At 43.4% G+C, this 18,956-nt stretch overlaps 1 protein-coding gene across 6 annotated transcripts in view; it reads left to right on the top strand.

The window, feature by feature from the left end:
* The window catches only part of KLF12 (KLF transcription factor 12), a 214,884-nt gene extending 202,208 nt beyond the window's left edge, over positions 1 to 12,676 (top strand). For all 6 annotated transcript variants that reach the window (XM_035114707.2, XM_060273328.1, XM_035114717.2 and 3 more), the window contains one exon: positions 7,041 to 12,676. In XM_035114707.2, the coding sequence (XP_034970598.1) occupies positions 7,041 to 7,222 (182 nt within the window). In that variant the 3' untranslated portion in view covers positions 7,223 to 12,676. The remainder of the gene's footprint in view (positions 1 to 7,040) is intronic.
* Positions 12,677 to 18,956: the final 6,280 nt, after the last annotated feature.

Genomic DNA, 18,956 nt, shown 5'->3' with positions numbered 1-18,956 from the left:
ATTGCATCAACAGATGCCAAGTTTGAGGAACTTGCCGAATTCCTGCAGTGAGCAGGCTACGCTGAGCTTCTTGTACCAGAACTTGATTGTAACCTGGAAGCATTCTGAAACTGAATGCTTTAAACTCACCCAAGTGGCTTCCATGGGTTCTTGGGAATTCTGCAATCCAGTCACACATCTTTTCCACAGTGTAGCAGCTATGGTCATGTAAAACTAGGACATGAAATGTTATAACTTGCAAGTTTGAAACAGCCACACTATTCAAATTCTAGTAAAGGGAATGTTGTACTCATGCTTGGAATACTGTTCATTTCTCCACCCCTTCAATTTTGGGGTAACAGGCACATGTGTGTAAATGCCTGGATTGCGTGTCTTGCTTTTTAAGGAGAAAAGGGGGAATAAGAAAATATGTGTTTTTGACATGGAAAGAAAATAAAAAGAAAATAGGCATGTGCAAATGATAAAATTGGTAATAAAATAATGTTTTGTGAATAAATAAATAGAAATGAAAACCTTCTTAAACGAAAATGGAAATAAAAGATTGAGCCATGGTTCGGCATCTCCCAGGCCACCAGCATAACATGGGAAGGGGCCGGAGATCTTTCAACAAAGGAGAATCAGCAGCTGTTCCCACTCTTTGTCTTACTCCATACACAGAATGCCAAATCCCTGTTTGCACGTTCCCTCGGAGGTTATGTCAATTACAGTGATGTTTTCACATTAAATTAAAACCCTTTTATTGTCCAAGCAATGTGTATTTTGGGCACAACCCAACATGCAGTTAGTCACCTGCATAACTACTGGCTAAATACTGTACTCTCGCCCCCCCACCCCTCACCAAGTGGATGGGAGCATAAATGGCATGAAAGATTTGCCTTTTGAACTTAATCTGGTAGTCGAGGTGGCCATGCACTTTAATTGGACTTTGCTGGGGTTCCAGGTCATGCTTGAAGTATAATCATCCCCCCTCCTGCCCTTTTGCTGTATCAGGCTATGGGTGTGGTGAACAATCATTTAACAACAGTAATTAATGGGGAGTTCAGCGTGTGGGCATGTTCAAGGGCTGTTTGGGGAAAATGTTAAATATTTGTATTAAAAATAGCTGTTGAAAAATGACTAAGGTCTCCTTTGGGTTAGAGTCAAACCTGCAAATTATAGTTTATTATAGCTTACCCTCCAGCTGCCAACTATAACTATCTTTACCTAATCTTCAACTGTTATCTGCTCAGAATGCATTGAAAAGTGGAGCTGAAGCCATCAATTGTTTTGGGGTGCAGTATACTGGTGATTCAAGGAGCCGGGGGATGCTAATTTTCATTTTGATCCAGCAAAACCAACAAACTCTAAACTCAGCTAGTCCAGTTTTCCCAAGGAGTTGTGTGGTGTTCTAAGCTTGCTGTTAACATAGCCCTGTGAGTTTTTATGTCGCCCTGACCTGGTGTGGGAGACTCGTGGAAGAGGTGGCAGATATTCCACTAACAGTAGCTACAAAGGTGGGTCTTGAGCAGGCATCCCCAAACTGCGGCCCTCCAGATGTTTTGGCCTACAACTCCCATGATCCCTAGCTAACAGGACCAGTGGTCAGGGATGATGGGAATTGTAGTCCAAAACATCTGGAGGGACGAAGTTTGGGGATGCCTGGTCTTGAGGCTACACTGCAGCAGTGAATAGAGCAAAGGTGAGGACCCACTTTGGTTCAGCAGGCTGGATCCATAAGTGGCTGACGCTCTGTGGGTTGGAGGAGGTCTGCCTGCCTGCCTGTCAGCCTCCTGAAATCATATGACGCCAGGTTGATTGGTGCCCCTTGGAAAACGATAGGCCTTGTGTTTGGTGATGAATTTTAACAGCAACGAATGCTGGTCCTGTTGCAGAGGAACAACCAGGAGCACACTCTAAACCAGGGGTCAGCAAACCTTTTCAGCAGGGGGCCGGTCCACTGTCCCTCAGACCTTGTGGGGGGCCGGACTATATTTTGAAAAAAAAATATGAACGAATTTCTATGCCCCCAAAATAACCCAGAGATGCATTTTAAATAAAATGACACATTCTACTCATGTAAAAACACCAGGCAGGCCCCACAAATAACCCAGAGATGCACTTTAAATAAAAGGACACATTCTACTCATGTAAAAACATGCTGATTCCCGGACCGTCCGCGGGCCAGATTTAGAAGGCGATTGGGCCGCATCCGGCCCCCGGGCCTTAGTTTGGGAACCCCTGCTCTAAACCATGGGCTTGCATTCAGTGGTGCTTAAATTTGGGGAGTGGGGTGGAGTGGGATGGTGTGGGAGGAGAAATTTAACTCAGTTCATATTTAAAGGAGAACCAAACCAATATGCACTTTCTAAAACAGCACGAGAAACGAAAAACACAGCCGTCCTGCGGAATTAGCAATTCTCGTAATATTATTTTTTTGGTGCAATTCTCCAGGCAGGCAAGGGGTATGAAAAAATGCATATAATAGAGCAAAGTGCACATAGAAATGCATATATCAGTGAAAACAGCATCCAAAGATGTGGGTTTTTTTAGCGGAAATTGCTCTGTAAAAATGTGTTTATCAGGCAAAATTCAGATAAAATTACACTAAAAAGCTGGTGGAGACTTTAGAAAATAATAATTGCAGGCTGGTGTGGAAATGTGGAGAACTGAAGATTGGAGGACACAAAATGAACGGGCCTGCCCGTTACTAGCTGTGGGGTAAACTCTTAATGAGAGAACATGTAAACATACAGGCCACAATCCAGCACAGATGCAAGCGCTCTGAATCCCATGTGTTGGAAACAAAAGCTATGTTTTGGATTGTGGCCATGAAATTGGGGGAGTGGGGGCAGAAAGAGAACAAAAGGTGAGGAGGAGCTGTTGATGCTCAAAAGTAGTAATTTATTATTGCATGGAAACTCTTCTTTGGGGGCAAAAGGTCGTGCACGTATTCTCAGTGCAGTACGCCAGCTAAAACAGCTCACTCGGAGAATTTCCTTTCAAAAGGATTTCTATTGAAAAGCATTGGGCAATTTATTTGTAATAATAAATTACTAGCGCTCAGCACTAGCTTGAGATTCCGCCTCTCCTTTTGTTCTCTTGGTTTCTGATGCCGCCCCTCCCTTTTTCCACCATGAAAACAAAACAAGACTTGCCAGACAAGATGAATCCTCTTCCCCTAAATGTTGAGCTTGCTTAAGAGTCAGGCCTTTATGCTTAAATTGGAAGAATCTGTCTGCCCATCATTGGAAACAGCATGCAAGGAGAAAGATGGACTGATCTAGATGGACGCCTTTTATGTTCTTAAGGTACAAACTATGTAGATTATAGCAGTCTTCTCAAACCTGGTGCTTTTCAGATGTCTCCAGCTCCCACCATCCCTGAACATTCTCTAGGGCTGGCGGTAGTTTGAGTCGAACAACATTTGAAGATCACCAGCCTGGAGATTAGATAGTAGGATGGTACATGGGGAGAACACGTGCTCAGTAAGAAACAAGACTCTACTACTGCCTTCCAATGCTGTGTGCCAATTTAAGAAAAGCACTGGGATGATTGACAAGCAAGAGGAACAGTGGTGACTTTCTTACTTTCCTTCCACTGTATTGGCGAATGAAGGGAGAAAAGGACATGATCAGATGTTTCCCTAGCTTCATAACAGATTAGCGGGTCCTTGACATTTTCATTCCTAGCTTAAGAACAAGTGGAGGGGCAACTGGCATTTAAATCAATTAAGTCTGCTGCCTTGTGGGATATCTTTGGGAGTAGAAAAGAATAATAGAATCATAGAGTTGGAAGAGACCACAAGGGCCATCCAGTCCAACCCCCTGCCAAGCAGGAAACACCACCAAAGCATTCTTGACATATGCCTGTCAAGCCTCTGCTTAAAGACCTCCAAAGAAGGAGACTCCACCACACTCCTTGGTAGCAAATTCCACTGCCGAACAGCTCTTACTGTCAGGAAGTTCTTCCTAATGTTTAGGTGAAATCTTCTTCCTTGAAGTTTGAATCCATTGCTCAGTGTCCGCTTCTCTGGAGCAGCAGAAAACAACCTTTCTCCCTCCTCCATATGACATCCTTTTATATATTTGAACATGGCTATCATATCACCCCTTAACCTTCTCTTCTCCAGGCTAAACATACCCAGCTCCCTAAGCCGTTCCTCATAAGGCATCGTTTCCAGGCCTTTGACCATTTTGGTTGCCCTCTTCTGGACACGTTCCAGCTTGTCAGTATCCTTCTTGAACTGTGGTGCCCAGAACTGGACACAGTACTCCAGGTGAGGTCTGACCAGAGCAGAATACAGTGGTACTATTACTTCCCTAGATCTAGATGCTATACTCCTATTGATGCAGCCCAGAATTGCATTGGCTTTTTTAGCTGCTGCATCACACTGTTGACTCATGTCAAGTCTGTGGTCTTAGAAAAGGCTAAGGAGTAAACCCTACGCAAATCCAGAGAGGAGTCCTAAGATGGATGGTGCCTTGCATGCCTCCTTCCGGCAACTCCTATAGCCATGCTGGTGCTAAACACTTTGCTTTGCTTTCCTTTGGACCACATCAGTGAGGTCAAGAAGGGGTCTTATGGTCTGGGTGGCCCAGGACTTCCAGACACACTGCCCAGGTTTGCACGCCAAGGAGTTCACTTGCTGCTAACACAGCAGCTTGACTTCACCCCTGGAGGCGCACTCCATCGTCTCTTGAGACAAACAGATGTCAACAACAATTCCCAGTGAATTGTGTTGATGCACTCATAAAAAGGGGGGGGGACCCAGGTGTCGCTGTGGGTTAAACCACTGAGCCTAGGGCTTGCTGATCAGAAGGTCGGCAGTTCGAATCCCTGCAACGGGGTGAGCTCCCGTTGCTCAGTCCCAGCTCCTGCCCACCTAGCAGTTCGAAAGTGCAAGTAGATAAATAGGAACCGCTCCGGCGGGAAGGTAAACGGTGTTTCCGTGCGCTGCTCTGGTTCGCCAGAAGCAGCTTTGTCATGCTGGCCACATGACCCGGAAGCTGTCTGCGGACAAACGCTGGCTCCCTCGGCCTATAGAGCTAGATGAGCGCCACAACCCCAGAGTCGGACACGACTGGACCTGATGGTCAGGGGCCCCTTTACCTTTACCTTTACTCATGTCCAGGTTTGTACAGGTCACTCTGAGAACAGGATGCTGGGCTAGGTGGACCATTGGCCTCATCCAGCAGGTTCTTGTTATTTTCTTAATTAACAACTGTAGTTTAAACATCTCAGGTGACCTGTTTTATGCATTTCCTTATAGACCTATGTCGCTTCCTCTGTAGTTGCCAGATTTCTGGCTATGATTTCTGTCTTCCAAGTCAGAGGAGATATATTGGTGTGTTGGTATGGGATTGCTAGCCAGCTGCTTGTGGTGAGAGTATGTCATACTGCATTTCAATGCATGCTGTCTTTAGCAATTGCCAGGCCATCTGTCGCTCGGTTCATGCCCATATACCAGCTGCCTAATTCCTGGGGCCCAATAACATGACCATCTAGATATGAATAAAAATATTTCAACTGCCTGTTAGCATTTGGCATTTAACTTGAGGGTGGGATACACAGCGATGCCACAGCCTTCACTGTTGTTGCTGTGAACATGTGAACCTTTCAATCAAGGATAATACTACTAAACCAGGTGAAACAAATGTTCTTCTTCCATTGCTTCAATTGGGCAGTGCCAAGGATAGAAATCCTCTTGGCTACAATAATCTGGTAGCTCTGAAGAAATGTGGATTATAAAGCCCAGCTTCTTGGGGGTTTAAGCCAGGGGGCCATAGAATCATAGAATTGTAGGGTTGGAAGGGACCCTGAGGGTCATCTAGCCCAACCCCCTGCAATGCAGGAATCTCAACTAAAGTATCCATGACAGATGGCCGTCCAACCTTTGCTTTAAAACTTCCAATGAAGGAGAGTCCACAACTCTTTACTGTCAGAAAGTTCTTCCTGATGTTTAATCGGAATCTCCTTTCTTGTAACTTGAAGCCATTGGTTCAGGTATCTAGAGCAGGAGAAAACAATCTCTCTCCATCTTCAGTGTGACAGCCCTTAAGATATTAGAAGATGGCTATCCTATCAATCGCCTCTTTTCTGAGCTAAACATACCCAGCTCCTTCAACCGTTCCTCATAAGGCTTGTTTTCAAGACTCTTGATCATCTTGGTTGCCCTCCTCTGCACATGTTCCAGCTTTTCAATATACATCTTTTTGGCTCCCTGAACTAGGCATAGTATTCCAGGTGAGAGTATGTATGTCTGACCAAGACAGAACAGAGCAGGAATTCCTTGACATGGACATTATACTTCTTTTGAAGCAGCCTAGAAGAGCATTAGCCATTTTTTGCTGCTGCATCACACTGTGGACTCATGTTAAGCTTGTGGTCTACCAAGACCCCTAAATCTTTTTCACATGTACTCCTGGCTAGCCAGGTGAAAGGGGGGTTATTTGAGGGTGGGGCTTGTTGGATGTTGTTTTTATGTTGATTATGCACTTATGTGGTTTTTGTATTTTGATTTTATTCTGTTAACCACCCTGAGACCTGCAGGTATAGGGCGGTATATAAATTCAATTAATCATCATCAGGGAGCAATGATAGGTCAGACCACAAAAGCCTTTGTTAGGGGCCAGGGGTAAAATGTGGCCAATTGCTATAAAGCAAGCGTGGCTATGCCATTGGACTACAACTCCCAGCATCCCTGGCCATTGGTTTTGCTGCCTGGGGCTGATGGGAGTTGGAGTCCAATGACATCTGGCAGGCAGCAAGTTCCCCGTCCTTGGTGTAAAGAGTCTTCCTTGCTGGAATGACCAATTGCCTTTGGCCTGAGTTATGTAGTAGTGACAACTGACACCGTCACCACCCAGAAATTCCAGTTCAAGACCATTGCAGGCTTGAATCCTGACAGTTTAGAGACTTAATTTTCACAAGGTTTGGCAGGTAAGTGATGTGCAATGTTGCATGAGCACCAAGTCTCTCTCTCTTTGATCTGCCTTTCCTAGGCTAAGCTTGCCGAGGTTTCCGAATGCAGTATGACAATGCCTTTCCCCCTTGTCTCCTAGGAGAGAAACCATACAAGTGTACCTGGGAGGGATGCACCTGGAAGTTTGCCCGTTCGGACGAATTGACGAGGCACTACCGCAAACACACGGGAGTGAAGCCCTTCAAGTGCGCAGACTGTGATAGAAGCTTTTCTCGTTCGGATCACTTGGCGTTGCACCGCCGAAGGCACATGCTTGTCTGAGAAAGGCTACATTGTCCCCTCTCCCTACCAAAAAAAAAAAAAAGGAAGTACCAAGAGCTGGGTCTCTTTTAACTACAGCGAATTCAGCAGGGCTGAATCCCGTTTTGATGGCGTTAGCACAAAAGGGGGCGTTCCACGTTGTCCCATATACACAAAGAAGCAGGAAGTGTAGTGCCACTGTTCTGTCTCCCATCTGAAGTCGGCTTTCCAGCATAGGCAACGTGATCACCTTCAGCTGGGAGATGATAGCCTGAATGCGACAAGAGTGGGCATTATTTTCTAACCCGTGTCCTTTTAAAAGTATTTATGGCTTGTACCTTTTCTCACACTTTTTTTTCCTGCTGAAGAATTACTGCTATTACAAAGACATTTGGAATATTACATAAACATTTGGAAAGAACAGGCCTCCTGCAGCTCCTCTTCACCTGTTTCTCCGCCGCCTTTTTTTTAAAGATTACTATCGAAACACTGCAGAATATCACCACGCCTGATTGTCGAGTGATCAGCAATCTACAAAGCCAGCTCTAGCGACTGGAAAGAGGAGGGATACAAACGAATCTCCTTGAAGCGAAAGGATTCCTCAGCACACTTATGCAATAAAGATGGCGGTATTTTTACATATTTACCCCTCTGTCATCATGCCAGACTCTAGAAGCCACTAATTCTTTTTTTTAATCCTTATTTAAAGTCAATCTCTGTTTTTGTTGGAATCTATAAAACAGGCACCAGTAACATTTCAGTGTAAAATAACCCTCTCTACATCTGTTTGCTTAATTTATAACAGGAAGAGACCATTAAAATGTAACATCCTGGCTGCACAGTAGGGAAAAAAAGGTTTGACCATCCATCCCTAAATCAACACATTAACCCCCCGCATATTTACTTGAAAGTGAGTAATGTTCGAACATACATGTACATTGCTTCATCTCTCATTTCTTCCCTAATCGGCAGGTGTCGACTCCTTAACTGAATGTGTGAACTGATTCCATTGCACAGCATTGCGGGATGGGATGGGATAAAACCTTCGGATCTGTAGTGTTTGATCTGCAATGCTCATTCACACATGCAGGTCCATCGAGTCGATTCTACAGCCACCATGCTGAATGCACACGTGTGAAGCGGCCCCCCGACCTGCTTGAGGAATTTACTTTCAGTGTAAATGTGCTTAGAGCTTCAGTCTCTAAGAATAGCTGTTTCTGAAAGGGGATTGAATGCGTCAACGGCAGGAGTAGTCAGGAAGAAGCTACTTTAAGTTGATTTTGTGAGGTCTCCGAACACTTGCTGTTTTCTAAACCTAGAACCTCAGTCAAGAAAATGTCGCTGTGAACAAGTCTTATTAAAAGCAACGGCTAGTCGGGGTAAGTCTATTGGTTACGGCAAAACTTAGTCATTACTAAGTTGAGGCAGAGTGGGCAGGCATTCCAAAAATGTCTGGAGAATGACTATCTGGAGCCAAATATCTACTCCATGTATGCCAAGGAGCAGTTTTGACAGGTGGGATGCACCGATTCTAGTAACATTTTCTTCTGGAAGAAAGTAGCTCTCATGGGCAGATTTTGCCTGTAAGTTCCCTAAGAAACTAAAGGCCACCTATCTCGCTCTCTTCCCCTAGCCCCTGTTGATAACAGATGAGACGGGCTGCAAAAATAAAACAAACAAACAGGCAGAAAGAAAATAAAGCATTGAGCAGGCCACAAAGCCTGACTTCTCACAGACCGGCTTAAAATATTCTTAAAGATGATCATGATGATTGTTATTAATCTCATTTCTATACTGCTTTATGATTTTTAAGCGGGAAAAAATATCAAAGCAGTTTACAACCTACATTAAAAGATCAGCGAAAACAATCCGGAATAAAACGTTACTGGAAAAAGTTAAGTACACATTCAAAGCAACATGAATGGGAAACCAAAATATAATCCTAAAGATTTCAAAATAAAACATTGCTAGGTGAAGTCAAATGTAAGATCCACATTCAAAGCAGAGAATAAAATATGATAAGTATAGAACATGCTGTTATTGATAACATACTTGAAAATAGCATATTGGGGGGGGGGCTACAGTTGCCCCTGTCACAATACATGCATTTAGTACCTGCCTCCCAATTTTTAGCCGAAAGGACCATAGGAAGTGGGCTTATCTGAAGGGGAAATATGTGGATGGCTCTCATCACAGGGCAGTAGGGGACAAATGGGACCACACTGTATGTCTCCTGTTTCGAAAGGACTGGTCTTAGTTCCCTCACTGGCACACAGCTTAATAGTCTTTGGCTGGAGAAGTTTGGTAGTTCGGGGATAGGAACATGTGACTAGAAGGTGGATCAGCATAAGAATTGTAAATCATAATAAGCAAGCTTCTACGGATTGGCCTATATGAAGAATTTAAATCTGACCATTAAAACAAAGGGAGATTCAGGGAGTTCCCTGGAGAGAACTAGGCTTGCTCACTTATTTATAATGGCTTTCTTAAGAATTAGCCATACCACAGCTCTGGGTCAACTCAGATGTCTAAAATGCTCAGCTGGCAATGGGATGTGTCATATATCCTAACATCTATGAGTTGTTTCTTGAGGATGAAATGTTGCCAAAAGGAGAGAATCAAAGGACACGGCCCACCAGCTCTGTGTCCCTCACCCAGGCCCACAGCAATTGCACACATTTTATACAAGTGTGTGCAAGTCATACCAAGCAGGGTACATACAGAGTGTGAATTCCTTAGGTCTATATGCAGGAGCCAGGCAAACTGAGACACTTCTAAGTGACATGGGCTTCCATGAGAATTAAGCATGTACTTAACACCCCTATTCACATTAAGCAGGATTATAATTGTTTAATTGTGTTTGGATCATTCCCAAAAAGTCGCTCTTAGTGCAGGATAAATCAGCCAACCCTTCACTACACGGAGAACAAAATTCAGCTTAAAAAAATGTTCAGAGAATGGGGGGGATTCCTAGGTGAGCTTCCCCAACCCCCTGTCATTTTAAAAAAAGCAGTTTTGACTTTGTTAGTGTGACCTGAATATGCCAAGAGATGGGCGACTTTTTGTATTTTAGCTTTTCCTAACTGATGCCTAAATAAAGATCGAGGTTCTCATGGTGCAAAGGTAGCCCAATACATACTGGGGCTTCCCATTCCCTTCTGTGAGAAGGGAGACCATTGATGTGGGCAACGATCTGAAAACGCTTCCCTCTGCGCTTGTGGCGCTCCGGGTGGAGGCAAAACAAATTTATAAAACATTTGGCATAGCATTTAGCTAGGAATCTGCATAGGTTAGCCTCATTGTGTCACACTGTGAAGGAGCTTCTGTTTATTCATGGCTTATAAACGGGAAGAGATTTTTAAAAATGAAATTGGTCTGTTTTGAGCCACATTAACCAGTAGGCAAGAGAACTGGCTTCCCCAAAGTGTGGGGAGGCTTATGTTTTTAGCACTACTATTAAAAGTAGCTTGCCATCAAAGAAAAGGGTCCATTAGGATTGAAGAAGTTACATAGACGCATCTCTTCTCTGTTTATTTGTTTGTGAAAACAGAAAGGGGGAGGGTTCTCTCCCTTTTCCAAATATGCTGCAGTAATGCATTCTTCTCCTTAAAATTGTGCCATGTAAATGATACATGCATAAGAGCTCCCCTGTTACAATGGTGGTGGTATTCTGCCCTGCCTTGTGCAGCCATAGCCCACTCAAACTCATGCAGAGATCCGTAGAATCCATATCAAGGTGGTTGGAATCTGACAATATTTTCACTAAACGGCAACCAGGCTGAGTTACCTTTCGATGAATCCGATGCTGCTAAGTCTCGTTCTTCTGAGAGAGTGTGAACTGGCCTTTCGCTAGCACGACCCCCGTCATTTCCTGGCCAGCCTCACACCCGATGCTATTCCCACCTAAACCAGCCCAGCATATTATGAACACAGTAGGATGCAAATGTGGCGATCCTGAGCATATCACCATCTCCTCCGACTCCGACGCAAGCGATCCCTTTTGAGAGTAGCCTTTTGCAATATGAGTTCACACACGGAATTAAGATGCAGTTGCTCCTTGTGTCCTCCTCTGTTGATTTTATTCACTTGGATAAAATCATCTTATTTAGGTTAAGGTCGAGTGACTGGTGTTGCTAGAGATGCCATATTGATATTCCCATTTGGGGAGTTTTCCTTGATGAGATTTATCCCTTCGGGGGAAGTTCTTGTATGTCATGCCTTCCCAAAGCCGTATTGAAGCAACACACCGCTCCGTGCAAATATATCTTTGTACAAGGGTGTCTTTGATAATCGATAAATTCTTGCACGATAAATAAAACTCATGAGCCCTGTTAGGTGTTTTTTTTTGGGGGGGGGGGTAATGGAAATAAATACATCAAAATAAATATTAGTGTATAATTATATTTAAAACATTGATCTGTTCACTCTTTTCACATAGAAAATGATGTTCGCTAAACATAAGCAACCGCCAGTGCCCTTCTGCCCCCATGAACTTCCCTACATGTCCCCACACAAGAGCATATGGCTAATTGTGCGCATGTGTGTGATCTGAACTAAGATCTAGTAATGCTTTCAAGAATTTTTAAAAAAGAGACAGACTTGGAAATAGCTTTTCTTTAGGCTAAAATAATTTTACCTTATTAGGAAACCAGCTTGTATTACTGTATTATGCCTTTGCCTGTGTTTTATAGATGAAGATGTATAAACTTAAAACTGCTATATTTTCACAGTTTCATTTAAAAAAAATATATCCGTAAGCGTGCAATGTGTACTCAACCAATCATGCCCATTGGTACTTTTAAATATGCTGACATTAAACCGATTGCAGTACCAACACCGTTTTTTAGTATGGACCTCAATTATATGGATACTGCTTCTTTACAACAAAGAAAGAAAGAAAATAGAATTGAAGGTATTTTACTGTACTTGTAACAGTTTCAATATTCTGTAATATATTATGTGATAGTGAAGAAGTATTTTCAAGCTCACAGTTTTTCACAGGATGTAATATAATTGAAATGAAGGATGGTTTTTGAAACAAGCTTTTAGTTGTCATCACCAAAAAAAAAAATGTGCTCAGAAAATGCATTGTAAAGTTTTCATAATGCAATTAACAATTTTAAGAGGTGGGGAAGAATGTTCCAGTTTGTCAAAGCATGTTCCTGTTGTATCATGTGCACTCGGCTTTGTATTACCTGAGGTTGTGTCACTAGACAATGGAGTCACTTTGAATTTCTTTGCAAGCTAGAGTGGGGAGAAGCAAAATGAAAATACCAATGGCCAGAATCCAAATAACTGAGTTCCATTTGCTCAACGTGTTTCATTTTGGGTTCCTCAACCAGCAGCACAGCCATGCGGCATGCTAAACCGCGTTTGAAACTGGCACATGTATCCCTAACAATCCGTAATATGGCATGGGAATATGGGTGGGGGTGGTCTACAGTTCAAAGAAAATAACTAAAAATGAGGCTGGTTGTTTTTTTAAAAAAATACTGTACAAGCCCTTGGATATACTTAATGTCATTCTTTGGAACTTGGCCTTCGTCTGCCGGATTTTCTGATCATTCTTCCCAATAGTAACCTTTTAAGCTTTTAGCAGGGAAAATGAATAATATTCTAGACTTTCAGACAGAGGGCACTTCACATCTTACTACTTTCAGTTAAGTGGAGTAACAGCAGCAGTCTGTTTACAGGGTGGCCAAATATTGGGTGTCTTCACTCTGGTGACGCCTATTCGGAAGCCAATGCACATGATGGCTTTCTAGTGCACATAACCTGGCCAGAAAGAAAGAGACTCTCCCTGCTCTTAATAGACTATATAAAAGGTAAAAGGACCCCTGACCATTGGCTCCAGTCGTGACCGACTCTGGGGTTGTGGCACTCATCTCACTTTATTGGCCGAGGGAGAGGGCGTACAGCTTCCAGGTCATGTGGCCAGCATGACAAAGCCGCTTCTGGCGAACCAGAGCAGCACACGGAAACGCCGTTTACCTTCCCACCGGAGCGGTACCTATTTGTCTACTTGCACTTTGATGTGCTTTCGAACTGCTAGGTTGGCAGGAGAATAGACTATATAGAGGAGCCTATTTTTCTAGCCTGGGAAGCAGAAGTAGTAATGTGTGATGTGGCCTCTAGGGCCAATTAACGTGAGACTTTGATCTGTTGCGAGATAACGGCCCGTAGTTTGTGATCAGCTAACTGCTGGTGGCAGGCTGAAGATCTCGCATACAAGGAGGCATTCTTTCTATTGTTTAATATGGTGGACTTTTCATTAATTGTTGTTCTTCTGGTTTTCCTCCTGTCAACTCTTCAGAAGAATGCCTCTGCGCCGCGAAAAGAGGCAGTCATTCTTACCTGATTCCAGCAGAATTTAACCTTTCAGATATATTTGTAGATCCAAAAAGGTTCTGAGTCGGTTTGCACCCTTAACCAAGCATCCTAGGGCATCCCGGGGTCTCATTATTCATCCTTCATTTAAAAAAGAAGAAGAAGAAGAATGACATAAATCAATTTGCATACAATCCCAAGCACGAGGCATTTGGGTGCTGGCGGAAGCTGTGAACCCACTCCATTGCCTGGCACAGAAAATCCTCAACAGGTCCGTGTCCAAAGTAAGAATATTATAATGATCAGATACTTTTTGTAAGAATCTCTACAAATAAATCTCTAGAGGTGAAACAATTTGAAAAGTGCCTGTCTGTGAACATTAGGGGAGATTGGGGTGTTCCCAATTCTTTTTTACATAGCAATAAACTGTAATTGAATTGTTATACAATTCTGGTTTCAATGGGGGGCGGGCAGGGAGGTTACACTGGGTTCATGCGAATGCAACACAGCGAATCACAAAGTGCCATTTGTCTACTCTCTTCTGTTTTCAACTTACCTATTCTGTCCAACGTCGACGGGATTTCCCATTGCCCAGAAGAACGAAATAAATTTTACAAGTGACTTAGAAAAAGTTCCATGGTAGCATCAAGTCAATCTGTTGTAGATGTATAGCATTTCTATTCCTTCCCAAATCCTGCCACCAATAGTTTTGGGAGTGTTGCCTAATAATTCCAACCATGGACGTCACTGCTAAAATGAAGTCCGTAAAAATTTCTACTTCATGTCCAGCCACGTATTTTACACCACATTGGCAGCTGATAATGCAGTCAGATTTTTCTTACTACTCAGTAAGCTGATGCAGGATGATCAAGCCGCAGAGGCTCTTTTGATTAAAAGTCGTGAGACTTAATGCCTCCCTTTTAACTCGCTGAACAGTACCCTTTTTCTAACATTTCAGAAATAACGGCAATAAATGTCACAGCGAGTGCTTTTCGATTTTTAAAGAACTGGGTTTTTGTCTTAGAACTAGCAAGAAGGTAATAGAATGCTCTCTTGACAACTTTGAGAGGTATTGAAATAATTTTCAACAATTCCCGATTTATACTTTTTAGTCTTACAACACATGATCAACGCAGGCTTGAAAAACACCCATTTCTTAAATACATTCGACTCCTATTGTTTAATTTATCGGGTATATTTGCCATGCAAAACGTTTAATAATCACCCCTTAATTAATTTCAGCCTCTGATTTGTTTGCATGAACGAGGGTTAATCAGAGAGGGGGATGTAAATGAACACAAGCAAAGAGCCTGAATCGCTTGTAGCCCTCAGTTTTCTTCACTTTTCTCTCAGTAAACAATAGCATTTCCCCTTTCCTGGAGGAATCCGCAGCGGAGGGCAATTCAGACAATATACGTATTGCACAGGAAGCTTCCTTGAAATGAATGGGAAGACAAAGCAGATTGTGACCAGGAGAAAAATAAGGGACACCCTAGCATTACGTGTCAATAAATCTAAGTTAACAATCCCTGACCTTCCACTGGCTTGGAAACGAGTCCACAAGCCATGTAACGGGCCTATCAGTCTGAACCTGACCTACCAGATTCCATACTATGCTTGTTTTTTGCTGCCTGCATGAGACCTCGAAAACAGGGCAGGGAAGTTAAGCACAGAGGTCATGGCTGTCTAGGGTCACAAGTTGTGCAGCCCCGCCCTTCGACATTATCCCTGCATGGTATAACTGAATTCTTATTTTGCTACTCCTCTCTTTAAAATGAGAATACTGTCCAAAACATCCCTTCAAGCCTTCTCTGCTGCTTGCTACCATGAGGAGGGGAGGCAAATGGTATTTACCAATGACAGGCCAAAAGCATGTGTGGGGAACCTTTGGCCGGCCATTTGTTGCTGTCCCATCAGCCCCAACAAGCGTGACCCATGGCCAGGGACGAGAGGATTCTCCATTGTTTCCCCACATATGCTTTAGGTGTATTATCTGCTCTAAAGAAATTTGTGTTTTGCTGGCTCCTGTTGAAAGGGGAGGTAAGGTGGTGCTTTGAAGATGAGGGGAAGAAGACAGGTTGTTAACTAAAGGCAGGTCCTCATGAAGCGATATCCTACCATTCATGCCCTCTCTGCAAACTAGAAGGGTAGCTTCATACCAGTAGAGCAGTATTCAGTTCTCTTTCCTGATCGAATACGGCAGCCATTAGCCAGTGAGCCGAGTATCCACGCACCCCAAAGTATTAAAGTACACCAGTGCTAGTGAGCAAAACCGTAGTTCCTTAATTTTTTCTTCTTCATTACGTTTCAAATGGTTTTAAGTGCAAACATGTTTCTTTTTCTTCCTTTCTTTTTATTTAAAGGCATTTACTTTCCCAGTAGTTTCCTTCCTGTGCGTTTTATATGCTACATAGCAGTTAAACGACGCCTATGTTATAAGTTGGTTAATGATTATGTATGTGTTGTTCTTGTATTTATGTATAGTGTATGTATTGTAAATATACTCAGAGCTTTTCCTCTTCTTTGCTGTAAAAGGGTGGCTTCTTTTTCTTGTTCTGTTCACCCGATGATCATTGTGAAGGGAGTTCCCCCTAAAGAAACCCCACCAGAGGACAATTACTTCATGAACAAGTGTTAACGTTTTTAATGTTGTCTCAGACATATTTCTGTTGGTGCATTGCTTTTATGTATTCAACTTTCCTATGAATTGAGCTGTGAATTGAAATAGAGTTTAAACCTTTAAATGTATGCATTGGTATAAATATCTGAGTGGAGGCATGAAGGATAAATAAAGCATTTTGTATGGAACAACCCCCCCACCCCAACCCCTTATTATTATTATTCTGGATTGCTCTGGAATTACTCGGTATGGAAGTTTTTGTTACAAAACCTTTCACACAAAGAGGGTGGAGTTCTTTTGTTTTGTTTTTTTAAAGATTTTCTTCTTTGAAGAAACAAGTGTGTGTGGTTTGGGATCTTGGTGGTTGTGGAGATTGTACATCAATGTTACGCACTGAGAGTAGATACAAAAGGGAGAAGGTTTCCATTAGGCCCAAAATCTACTGCTTTGACTCTGATACCCTGGTGCTCTGAGCCCGCTCCTCCAAGTGGCTGAGTCTTTGAACTACCATTTGAATTCTTGCAATCCCCCTGTTGTAACATTGCTCCGAAACGCTGTTGAAAAGTTAACTGGAAACCTGCACTGTGGCCGGCCATTTAGTCCTTGCACAGTGACACAGAGCAACATCACATCAGGGCATAGCTGCCAAGTTATCCCTTTTTTACAGGGATTTTCCCTTATGCTGAATAGGCTTCCTCGCGAGAAAAGCGAAAACTTGGCAGCTATGCATCAGGGGCATTGTGGGAAATATAAACGCTGGCTTGTAGCTGCCCAACAGCTATGTCTGTAACGTGAGACCCAGAGATGTAGGAAGCAGCCCCACAGAGAGCAATCTGCTGGTGGGCATCTCAAACACATAGACAGACCTGGTTCCAATGTTGTGCCTGAAAAAGACTCCACAGACACAAACCAGCAATAACCACAACAACATTTACATTAAAGCCAGCATAAAACAAAACAGAGAGAACATCTAAAACACATTCTTGTTTTTAAAAGGCAGAGTTAAAACATCCCACCCACCAAAAAAGGCAACAGATAATTTAAAACCAAAGACGTGCCAGAAGAGAAATGTTTTAGCCTGGCACCTAAATATATGTAATGATGGTGCCAGGGGGGCCTTCCTGGGGAAAGCATTCTACAAGTAGGGACCCACCACTGAAAAGGCCACCCTGTGGACCTCTGATGGAGGAAGCACACAAAGGAGGGACTCGGAGGATGATATCGGTTCAGGTTGGGGAGAGGCAGTTCTTGAGGTATTGGGTTCCTAAGCCACATAAGGCTTCATAGATCAAAACCAGCACTTTGAATTGGCTGTGGAAACAAATTGGTAGCCAGTACAGTTGGGCCAGGATTGGTGTTATGTACCCAAACCGTAGATCAAACCTATCCATTCTTAAGGAAATCAGCCCTGAGTGCTCACTGGAAGGACAGATCGTGAAGCTGAGGCTCCAATACTTTGGCCACCTCATGAGAAGAGAAGACTCCCTGGAAAAGACCCTGATGTTGGGAAAGATTGAGGGCACAAGGAGAAGGGGACGACAGAGGATGAGATGGTTGGACAGTGTTCTCGAAGCTACGAACATGAGTTTGACCAAACTGTGGGAGGCACTGGAAGACAGGAGTGCCTGGCGTGCTCTGGTCCATGGGGTCACGAAGAGTCGGACATGACTAAACGACTAAACAACAACAACCCAAACCGTCTTTCCCCAGTGAGCAACCTGACCACCAAATTCTGTGCTAGCTACAGTTTCCAAGCCATCTCCAAAGGCAGTCCCACGTATATTACATTGCAGTAATCTAACCTAGGGGTTGCCAGAGCGTAGACAGAAGGCAGGTCATCCTGTCCAGATAGAGATTTAGCAGGACCACCAGCTGAAGCTTGTTAATGCCAAGCCATAGTTTATGTGTGGACTTGCTCTTTGCATCTTCCGGAATGGATGTTGGTGAATACCTTCCACCCCAAGAAGCTCACTGGAGATTGAAAGATGGAGAAGATACTGGGGGAGGGGGAGGTTGCCGAGGGAGACCATTTCCAAGGATATTCTACGCAGCTCTATTCATCAGATGTACAAGGGCAGAATGGGAAAGACCTGCACATGAAACGACAGCTTTCTCCTCTGCAACTGCAGTCTTCGTGGTGCCTTCTTTCTGGAAAACGTCGCCACACTGTTCAGAAGATGGATCACACTTATCTGATCCAACGCTTCCCAGCTGACACTCGGCCGCTCAGCCTGGCGCCTGTCTCATCACCACTGACCGCTAGACCCTTATAGAGCCTCCGGCAACTTTCGGCTGTTTAGGTAAGGAGTCATGTAAGTGCAGGGGCATTCCTCAATGCCTTGCTTATTTCCCCTGGATTCTGATAAATTCCACTGGCGTTACTGTTTTGCAGGTAAACTACACAAGATTTGAATGAACCACCTAGCAGTAGAAAAACTCCACACTTTAGGGTGACAGTGGTGGTTTTCCCGCTCTTCGTTCTCTCTCTTCGGTGAATATACCCAGCTATTGTCCATCTATAATGAATTTTGCAATTCCAGGTTTATACCTTATAACATCATCAATGCACATGGTGCAACTCTGCACTATAAGCATAGCTGCCAAGTTATCCCCTTTTTTAAGGGAAATTCCCTTATGCTGAATAGGCTTCCTCACGAGAAAAGGGAAAACTTGGCAGCTATGACTATAAGCAGAGTTGATGATCTAGTATCTGAGAAGAAGGAACAGCAATGGGATGGGAAGAAAAAGCACATGGTCAAGGAGTCTTCTCTCTTTGCATTGCACTTTCACCTTATGAAAGAGGCACAC

This window comes from Zootoca vivipara, chromosome 4, assembly GCF_963506605.1.
Source record: "Zootoca vivipara chromosome 4, rZooViv1.1, whole genome shotgun sequence".
Lineage (NCBI taxonomy): Eukaryota > Metazoa > Chordata > Lepidosauria > Squamata > Lacertidae > Zootoca > Zootoca vivipara.
This window is presented reverse-complemented; position numbering and strand designations above follow the sequence as displayed.